This window comes from Caenorhabditis elegans, chromosome X, assembly GCF_000002985.6.
Source record: "Caenorhabditis elegans chromosome X".
NCBI lineage: Eukaryota > Metazoa > Nematoda > Chromadorea > Rhabditida > Rhabditidae > Caenorhabditis > Caenorhabditis elegans.
In genome coordinates, this window is record NC_003284.9 from 7,586,136 (window position 1) to 7,596,260 (window position 10,125).

General features: G+C 39.3%; 1 protein-coding gene and 5 non-coding genes across 8 annotated transcripts; 1 reads left to right on the forward strand and 5 right to left on the reverse strand.

The window, feature by feature from the left end:
- Nucleotides 1-73: 73 nt before the first annotated feature.
- Nucleotides 74-9,281, forward strand: adt-2 (the record flags this gene model as incomplete). Of its 3 annotated transcripts, NM_001029361.5 has the most annotated exons (19): nt 74-112; nt 2,527-2,602; nt 2,651-2,724; nt 2,770-2,961; nt 3,030-3,284; nt 3,329-3,523; nt 3,644-3,762; nt 3,819-3,965; nt 4,009-4,137; nt 4,346-4,478; nt 5,105-5,204; nt 5,386-5,602; nt 5,657-5,768; nt 5,815-5,916; nt 6,225-6,508; nt 6,558-6,772; nt 7,089-7,225; nt 7,278-7,662; nt 8,507-9,281. In NM_001029361.5, 19 exons carry the CDS (start codon nt 74-76, stop codon nt 8,656-8,658), a joined length of 3,063 nt encoding a protein of 1,020 aa, NP_001024532.2. The 3 variants fall into 3 exon arrangements, with proteins under 3 accessions (NP_001024532.2, NP_001361970.1, NP_001367660.1); NM_001375070.2 differs by having other exon boundaries at nt 7,278-9,110; NM_001381025.1 differs by lacking the exons at nt 74-112; nt 2,527-2,602; nt 2,651-2,724; ... (12 more) ...; nt 6,558-6,772; nt 7,089-7,225 and having other exon boundaries at nt 7,437-7,662; nt 8,507-8,658.
- F08C6.13 lies at nt 363-695 on the reverse strand. Its single transcript, NR_071532.1, has one exon. It is a non-coding gene; the product is annotated as an Unclassified non-coding RNA F08C6.13 (non-coding RNA).
- Nucleotides 747-956, reverse strand: F08C6.17. The gene has a single exon (NR_071533.1). It is a non-coding gene; the product is annotated as an Unclassified non-coding RNA F08C6.17 (non-coding RNA).
- On the reverse strand, nt 1,592-1,740 carry F08C6.9. The gene has a single exon (NR_071534.1). It is a non-coding gene; the product is annotated as an Unclassified non-coding RNA F08C6.9 (non-coding RNA).
- Nucleotides 1,869-2,017, reverse strand: F08C6.11. The gene has a single exon (NR_071535.1). It is a non-coding gene; the product is annotated as an Unclassified non-coding RNA F08C6.11 (non-coding RNA).
- On the reverse strand, nt 4,820-4,939 carry F08C6.12. The gene has a single exon (NR_071536.1). It is a non-coding gene; the product is annotated as an Unclassified non-coding RNA F08C6.12 (non-coding RNA).
- Nucleotides 9,282-10,125: the final 844 nt, after the last annotated feature.

Sequence of the window (10,125 nt, forward strand, 5' to 3'; positions counted from 1 at the left end):
TCTTTTGCGGCTCGACGTTGTGAAATCTGCATATTCTCATTCTTGGCCCTTCTGCCAACTCCAGAACAACATTATGCTTCTACCGCTGCTAATAAGTGGTCTGCTTTTTCGAGTGAGTTTTTTGATTGTTTGATATCTTTACTTCCTGTTGATTTGTTTTCCTTTTTCTTCTTCTTCTTCTTCTTTTTTCGAAATTCAAGTTCACAATTTCAATTTTAAGGCCCACCCAGAAAAGACCTATGAACCTGTGCTACCGTTACTTTACTTATTGACCTCTAGACTTTACTTCCTTCTTTTCTCATTGAACCCACTTGAATCAGTTCCATTGGCGTCTCTCACGGTTTATTATAATTGCCATTCCCTTCATGTTTTTTTGTTCTGTGTATTCCGTCTCTATGCGCCGTGTTTCGGTTTCTGCGAGCCGGTCTCGTCTGACCTCCGTTTTTCTCGCCGTTGCCACTTCTCACTTACTTACTTTCTTCTGAGGCCGCCTACGCTTTTCCGCGCGCTGGGCATCCAAGTGACCAGCAGGAAGAGTAGAGGCCAGCAGCGGCCCGGGGGTAAAAATCGAAGCGCGTAACTGTTTAGCCTTGAAGATTCCAGTCAAGGGCACTTTGTTCATTCTCATCCTATTTTTCTCGCGCATCTCTTCAATTTGCGCACTTTTGCAACTCTTCGGCCGGCTGCTATCGAACCCCAAAACGGCTTGGGGGTACTCTCGAAACCGTGTTTTGTTTCTTCCCTATTATTTCTCCTTCTCACTCTCTTTTCGGTCTGATCATCAGTTCGGTTTTGTTGATTGTCTCGGTGTCGGCGGTCGCGCCACAGAGAAAAGGCGCCAAACTGACGGACACGAAGCCCGAGAGTGGCCCCTTGCGCGACGGCTACTTTTTGGGAGAATATGACCAGTTTTGTTGCGTTTCAAAACACTGTTTTCGTTTTTTTTTCTCGCACCAAATCGAGAATACAGTAGCAGTCCCACACCGACCCTGAATATTGCAAACAGATAGAGATTAGGATGAAAAGAGGCGGGATGTTGTTGCAATTAATTGGCGAAAAGCAAAACTGTCCAATTGAAACAGCAGAGAGCTTGTTGTTGCGTAAAATCCATCAAGATGCAGAGATAAGAAGGAAGAGGATGAGTGGAAGCGTCAGAACGTATTGGTGGCAGGCATATAACGTAACATATAGCTAAGAAAAGAAATCGGACGAGCAAAAAACTAGCCAGAAAACTTCCTAGATTCTGTGAAATGATAACCAAAATCCCACAGCTTTTTCAATGTTGGTTTAACCTTCTCCTAATGTTGCACCATTTTGAACAGTCTTCCGTAGAAATCACGTTTTTCTGACACGTAAACCTGCAAACTAGCTAACCCACACACATACCAAACACATAGCAAACTAGAAGTTGGTAAAATTGTAATAGTTTTATGGAACACTCAATAAACTGTTGTCTTCATTCTTTTCTTAAAGTTTGAATTGTATTAGTGTTAATTAAAATAAACTGAATACGTTTTTAGCGTTCAGAATACAGGATTCTCTTGTTTTAACATGTTCAGTATGTCATACTATTATCCTTTTCCTCAATATTTCTACCAGAGACATATAAAATTAGAGGAAACATTTCCCTACAAAACTTTTTATCGGATATGAGCGCCCTCTCCTTTCTTTCCTTCTGTCCAAACCACTGAGCGCCGGAGACAGGTAGGACGTGCGGGAATACAAGAGAAGCAAGCAAGTTGATAAGGCGGAATTGACAAGGTGCAAAGGAATATCCTTCGAAGATTTTCTTCTCGCCCAATCTTTAGGGAGTGCGTCTGCAGATGCTGCGAAATTGACACACACAGGAAAATGTCTTAACGGCGTTGATGATGACTGACGAAAAAAGTCGTTGTGTTGAAAGAAGTGAACGTTAGATCAGAACCCGACCCGAGGTGCGTTGTCTAAGCCCTATGGTCAATCAAATCCACGCTTTATCTCAAGTGTCTGTCGGAACTTGAAACTTGAAGCCTCTTTCTAGTTCTTTGTGTTTTTGTCTTTCTGAACATTAGGAGAATAAACACACTCTCAACTGCCAAGTTTGATTACAACCACAGGTTACAGTCATCATAAAACGATGATCATAAAGCTTTTTTTTTGAATACTTTTACTACATGGATTAAGCAGTCAAAGGGTGTGACCTTGCATTTTTGTCTGGAAACTGAACCGAAACAAGATATAAACGTAAAGCTTCAATTTTTCTCATATGTTTCTCATCACATTGCAAATTTCTAAGTAGGGACGAAGGGATGCCGAAAGTTCAGAAACATATATATATATATATATATATAAAGTTATCATGTATATTGCCCAAACGTAAATTTATATTCTAAGTTGGTGTTCTAGAAAAATAATATCTCCATCTTGAACTTTAACCGCTGTGAAGGTCACAAAGTTGCAACGCACTGCATTTTTATAATCAGATCATCTTCTTGTAAACAATATTAGGAACTAAAAATTTTATTTCAAAACTGTAATATATTGCAGAATGCAGATGCCTTTCTTCCGTTTTTCAACGAGGATGATTTAAAATACACATTTGGAGTTGATACTCATGCTGAAGGTAATCCGAGTTAAACAAAACATATAAAATATAACTTGAAAGTTTAAGTTCCAAATCATGAGGAAATTGATCCAGTACCATATTATCATCAGAATGGCAGTTTGCATAAACTGGAATTTATGGTAGTGTTAATAATCGTTTTACAAGTTTTTGAATCAACTATTCAGGCATTCAATAAAAAATACAACTTGTCATTAGAGCCAACTCTCGCAAAGTTGCTCTCTTCTGGTGTCACTGTTGTGAAGAAAAACGAGAAAAAGGGAGGCTCTCTGGATTTTGGATCAACACTCGACAGCTGTCATTACCATCATTATGGAGAAAAAGTGTACGCCGCTATCAGTAACTGTGATGGTAGAATCGTAAGTGAAAGCAATAGAAAACAGGGTGTGGTTGTTTGAAAACGTTTCTTTATTATTAATTTTTCCAGAAAGGGACGGTCATTGATGACGGTGAAATAATTGTTGTTCATCCATTTCCGGATCATCATGCTCATCGATCGAAAAGAGCAACTGAAAATGGAGCACACGTTGTTTACAAAAGAGAAACCCTTGCTGGAGAGCCAAAAGATTTTTGCGGGCTTGACAATGTTGTCACAGAGGAATCACTCGTTGAAGACGAGAGTGCTATTTTTGAAGACGTATTTGTTACCGGACAGCGCCTTACTCAGCAGTCTGATCTTATTGTAAGAAAAAAAATTTTTTGCATGTCTGAAATTCTAATTTTCAGGTCGAATTAGCAGTTTTTGTTGATGAGAATTTGTGGAGACATTTCAGCAGCAAACACGGTGGAATGGCTGATCGAAAACTTCAAGATTACACTTTGACTCTTCTCAACAACATTCAGATTATGTACTATCAGCCAACTGCAAGCCCTCCACTCACTTTCCGTGTCATCCGATATGAAGTGCTTACCAGACAACCGGTAGGGATGAATGAAAAACACAACGAGTGTACTTGTTGTGATATGGTTGAGGGATTAAAGGAATTAGTCAATTTTTGTTTTCATGCAGGGTCTTTGAAATCAATCCCTTCCTTTTTTCAGTCGGCGCTAGCTGGATATCTTCACAATCACGGAAACGCTCAAATGTACTTAGATCGGTTTTGCAGATATCAGAGAAATTTAGCTGTTCGTGATTGGGATCACGCTATTATGCTAACTGGGTAATTGAAAGAGACACGGCGCAAAAGGACGTCTAATTAGCTGTGGTTGTTTGCAGTTACGACATTCATCGAGGTGCTGGATCTCGTTCAATTTCCGGAATCGCCCGACTTGATGGAATGTGTGATCCGTGGAATACGTGTACTTTGGCCGAAGGCTTGGACTTCACCTCTGCTTTTATCGGGACACACGAACTCGGCCATAGGTTTACAGTAACATAAAGAAGTTTTGAATATTTCTAATTTTAGCGTTGGTATGCGTCACGATGAACCATATTGTCAATCCAAGCATATCATGTCATCATCGCTGGGTCCTGGAAAAGTCACGTGGTCGACTTGTTCGTTGAGAGATTACCATCAGTTCCTGCAAAGACTTGAGTACGTTTTCTGCTTCATTGGCTACTGATTTTGAAAAACCGTTTAATTTCCGCAATTGAACTAATTTCTGTCATGTGTCTGAACTGATAACATACGAATGTACTTGAAACGTAAAATAATCAAAATAGACATATCAGGGACTGTGATTTTTTAAATTGGGAACACATAGAAGGGTCCCAAGAAGCACTAAAACTGTTTTTCATTGCAGTGGCCGCGGCAAAAACTGTCTTCGTGTGTCAAATATGCCGAACAAGTTAGAAATCTCGTCCAATGTGAAACCCGGTCAAATATATGATGCGAATCTTCAATGCGAATTGATGCATGGAAACGGATATCAGCAGGTTGGTTGAAAAATAGAAAAATACACTTTTTCCTTCATTAATCACCTTTTCTGCATCTTCCCCCTTCCGCTCCAAACTCCCCTTGAGTGTGGTCACCGTTTTGTGAAGCAAGAAAAAAAGAATCTTCAGAGAATCGAAACGATATCTTCTTTCATTCTTTGACCGGTAACACGCAAAAATGCAACACGTCCAAAACGATTGTAATCAGAAGGGTAGGATGTTGAGAAATAAAACTTAGATGTTCATTCAATTCTTTATTCTCGACATCTTTACTTCCGGTGAAATGCGCCGCAGCTATAGCATCTGCGCAATCACACAGAGAGAGGGGGCACTAGCAGCCTTCAAGGAAATGATACTGACACCGTATACCAAATATCGTTTTCCTCTCTTTTCCACCCTGCGCTCTTTTCCTTTTCCGCGTTGATGTCAATTTTTCCTATCTCATCTGCTTTCTTTCTTTAGTTTTCCAAATAATGTCCACTTCGACGGTGTGAAATTTTTTGGTAAACCGGTAGAGAGGGGATGGGAGGAAAGGTGACAGTGTCCACATTGAAGAAGGGTTGAGGAAGTTGAGAAATTCATGCGTCAAAAGGAAAATGATGCAGCTTTTTCATTTCTATTCACAGGTCACACCTCGTCAAGACTCGTATGATGGAATTTGCTACATGATGTGGTGTGGACAGTCGTCGTTTGGCAGAATTATTACCTCGCATCCAGCATTGGAAGGTTAGTTGTAGACGTTCGGTAACCTGATTTGAAAACAAGGACAAGAGGGGTCGATGTGCAATTGACCGCAACAGACATGATGGTTGGCACTAAACAAATTGAAGAAAGTGCAATGAACCCTGTTGAAAAACATCAAATTTCCAGGAGTTAAAGGATCACAAATCAGACACCCTCTTTACAGGTACTTTCTGTGGGCCAAGCAAATGGTGTCAACTCGGAAGATGTGTGCCATGGACCGGAACGAACGAAATCCAACCAACAGTGCAACATGTTGCTCCTGTTGTCACAACCCTACCATCCAGAATTGACGGATCATGGTCTGGATGGGGAGCAACTATTTGCTCGCAATGTACATGCAATGGTATCCTCGGATCTGTCGGACTTGCTATTGCCAGAAGGTTAATACATAGTTACTGCGAACTAGATTCATTTAATTGTCTTCTGTATTTTAGAACATGCTCTGCACCTTACCCAGCTAACGGCGGTAGCGACTGCGTTGGTTCGACTTCTCGAGCAGTTCTTTGTTCTCGACAGTGCGGTCGTGCCAGCAAGTCTGTTGACGAGGTACTTAACGGTGTTCGCGCTTTGTCTTCATACATTTTCCTTTCAGTACATTAGCGACAAGTGCATGGAACAGAAGCGTCTCAAGAACGATCGTGAACTAACTGGAAAGGGAAGTCAACTCAACCGTTTCCCACAACGAGCCTGTAAAGTAGGTTTTTGGGGGTTTCTATTGCATTTTACTGTATTCAGTTAAATCTATCTTGTTTCGTCACCGGTGTCATTGGACTGCCTAATATGATAAAAATGTTGATTAGGAAGGGGTAAAGAATACGAATAAGACAAAACAAAAAAACGAGATACTAAAGAACAAGTACATGTCATAAATATAAGTATGAGATTGAAAACGTTCTCAAATCAGATCCGTTTACATATCAACTATACCGGTGTAAAATACGTGACACAAATTAATTAAAAAGTCATTTGAGACAGAGGTATTTCAATAAATTATTTTTTCAGGTGTTTTGCGACGTACAACAGCATTACGGAAGTCAACGCAATTATCGATTCTTTGGTGATAATCTTCCAGATGGAACAAGTTGTGGATATGACAGATATTGCTTGGATGGAGAATGTTTAGCTCTGAACTGCAATAATAATGCTCTTATAAGCCGCGATCAATCATGCCCAACAGACACATGTCCAATCACTGACCAATCGTCGTCCGTCTACCGAGGACAATGGGGTACTTGGAGCCTTTGGACCAGCTGTACTGCTACCTGTGGAGGAGGTTATAGAAAACGGTTTGAAAATTTTCTTAGTTAGCGATTTTATTAAATTGGAAATTTTTAGAAACCGTGCATGCTCCATCACCGGTCAGTGCGAAGGAAATGAAGACGAAACCGAAGTCTGCTCTTCCGAATCATGCCCGTCTGTTCTTCGTGTCGGAAACGAATGGAGTACCTGGACCGAATGGAACCACTGCTCGGTGTCGTGCGGTCGCGGTTCTCAAGCTAGATACCGCAAGTGTCTCAGTCCGCACCGAACGTTGGCATTCGATTGCCCCGGTGAGAACAAAGTCACCAACGAGCTTCGCATCACATTCTTCAAAGGTTTACTAACATTTTTAATACACACTCCTTGGTTTTCACTGGTGAAGAAAAAAGAAAATGAGAGAAGATATCCTTCGTAATGTCGTTTTCCTCCTCGCTTCCGCCACAAATACTTTTTAGTTTTTCTTGTTTTCATCTTTTGAACGTTACACTTTTCTAAAACATAATAACCCTTGATGTTATCTGTGTCTGTTTCAATTTTTAATTTCAGCACGTTCTTATATTATGTGTTCTGTACGATGTAATAAAATAAAACGTAATACTATTTCAGAGAAAAATATTGAAGTCCGGTCATGTGACAATGGTCCCTGTAACGCTATTGGTGTCTGGGGAACATGGGGAGGTTGGAGCACTTGCTCAACATCTTGTGGACCTGGTACTCTCGTCAGACAACGAACTTGCAATAGAGTAATTCAATTGATTCGATTTCGTTTTTTTTTCTACACTATAATTTTTCCAGGAGCCATGTGATGGGTCAGCTCACGAACGTAGATCTTGCAACGTAGCAACATGTCAAAACGATGGAATTTGGTCGCTATGGAATGAATGGTCTGACTGCAGCAGAGTTTGCGGAAAAGGACTCAGAAGTAGAAGCAGGTCATGTTTTGGAAGTGGATGTATGGGTGCAAGTTCTGAACAACAATTCTGCAACGAACAAGCATGTGCTTCGTCAAGTGCAAACGATTGGGGTACCTGGTCGGGATGGTCGCAGTGCTCAGTGAGTTGCGGTGCAGGAGTGAAGAGGAGGACGAGGACGTGTCGCACTGGAAATTGTCCTGGAAATTACAAAGAATCAGCGATTTGCAACGATCGAGATTGTGAAAACAAAAATGCTGCATGGGGAGGTAATATTTTATCTTGATTTCAAATGTTGAATTTCAAACAATTCAGATAATGAGATCACAATTTAACCTAGTTACTATTTGCAATTAACATACTAATTTTCATCGTAAGTTGACAGTCATAAATCCTTATTTGTTCCCTATTTTCCTTCCCACCTTGTCCAGACATCCTTATCTTCAGTTATTGTAAATATGTTGAGAATCCTTTTTTAAACCATATAATATCACTGACCAAACGTTTGCAAACGGTGTTTTGATCTAAGTGTTGTCAGTTTCAATCACTTCCCGCCACTTTCTTCTTTATGAGCGGCAGATTCGTTTCTTTTGCATCAAATCAAAAGAAATGAGAATTATGATGATCTGATCCAAATTGACTTGATACCCAAACCATAGCGAACCATTGACTTGTTCATTTTCTTGATTAGTATCTTCTGTAAAACCGAAAAAGTCGCAAAACCTGCGAAACGACGTACTGTAGATTTATAGTCGTTCTGTTAAAAAGACTTCAATCATGGTGAGAGATTGCGGCAGAAACGTGGGACGACCTAACCTAGAATCTCATTATTTTTCGGAATTCGCGGGAATAACCTCTGGTGTGGGGGTGGGTCACGTGAATATTGAAGGATCAGGAAGGATGCAACTTGTAAATGATAGAGAAACGGGAACACACCCAAACAAAAAGTGTCCGATGCGTACATTGAAACATATTTTTAAAAAATTGTTGGGGTCAGGCAAACTTGATCAAATACAAATTATACAAAACGCTCATGGTGTAATACGTTCCTCCTTATGTTATTCCACGATGTACACATAAAACCGAAAAAAAACATAATATTTATTTTTTCAGGATGGGGATACTGGTCATCGTGTAGTGAAACATGTGGCGACGGTGTTCGTAAACGTGTAAGAAAGTGCTATGGAAGTGGTAACTGCGACGGTCAACAATACGAAAAGCAATACTGTAATTTGCGTGTTTGCGACTTCCGAAGAAAGTTTTAAAATCGAAAGGGAAACAAATTATACGATCTTTTCCAAAAGTCTGATCGAATAATTTTAATAACACGTTTCTTGTCTTCTCCTCTTTAATGTTGTATTTATTGTCTTTTTTCTCACTCTCTCTCACACTCTTTGCTCTTTTCACTGGCTCAACCCATCTATCACCTTTCCATGTAAATACAACATCCTTCATTTGTCGTTGCTCATTTGCTTTGTCTCCTCTTCCTGAACCTGATCCCTTTTAGTTATCTATGTCACGTTACTTGCAATCGGTACTTTTCATCATTCCTTCCAATCATCATCATCGTTTTATTTTTTTTTTGCTGTTTCTTTTCACTTATTTTTTGTCGAGATATAGGTATTGTTCCCTGAGTGTTCTACTTGTTAGACCATCACTGGTCGCCTCATAACTACGGGTTTTGAAATTTAATAAAAGTATTTTCATCTGAAAATTTTAAAATTATAGAACTGAGATTTCACATAGAACATTGTCACACCATTGAGTTTTTTCTTTAGATATATTGACACGAATTGATTTTCTCAATACGTATATTTGTATTTTGTAACGTTATCCGTTTCTCTGTGTTGCAACAGTCTATGTGATAATGAATTAATTCGAATGATAATCTGAATTGTTGCTGTTCATTGTATGATCGTTTGAATGGAAAGCAAAGGCACACTGTAAACTTAATTTCAAAAATATTTTCAATGGTTCAACTATGATTAACTACATATAAAAACTCTTGAATTTTCCATGATAAAATACGTTGGGATTAGTGCTTCAGTATTGTGTGAGTGAACGAGACGCAGACGATATAAGAAATACGAAGTTGATTGTTCTTTCGCGGTACTCGATCTCTGTCCGCTGTTCTTTCTAAAACGGAGCAAACGCATAATTAGGGTTTCCAAAATTGCGCGAATTTAGTACCCAAAAGAAAAGTGAGAGCAAAATTTTTTTATCATGCGATAATGAAAAGTTGAAAAAGTTGACAAGCGTATGTGTGGGTTGGCGCAATCTATGTAGATTGAATAGAGGAGAGAAAACATTCTGACTCCTCGTGAAGACTGTAGTTACAAAATATCAAAAATTCCTCGTTCTCGGCAGTTTTTGTTCAACAGGCAAGATGTTACTTTTTATTAAAAAATAATGAGACAGTGTTTCTATGTTGTTTTGTGAAAAATCTATGTGAACGTGCATTTTCCTACATCCAATCTTACTAATAGTTTAGACCACAGTATGTACGATGCTTCTGTTGGAAGATAGTGTTTTCATTTTTTCAATGATATGGAAAGCACGAAGAATATCAAGTATATTATATTGAAAATTGTTTATGTGTTTGCATGAAATCAATCAAAAATTGCCCCCCGTCCGAAGATAAGAGGGAACAACAGTTTTTATTACTTTCGTTTCCAACGGAAATGCCCTACTTTTGCGGTCGTATAATATAACAATAGGCGTCGTGACAGTTT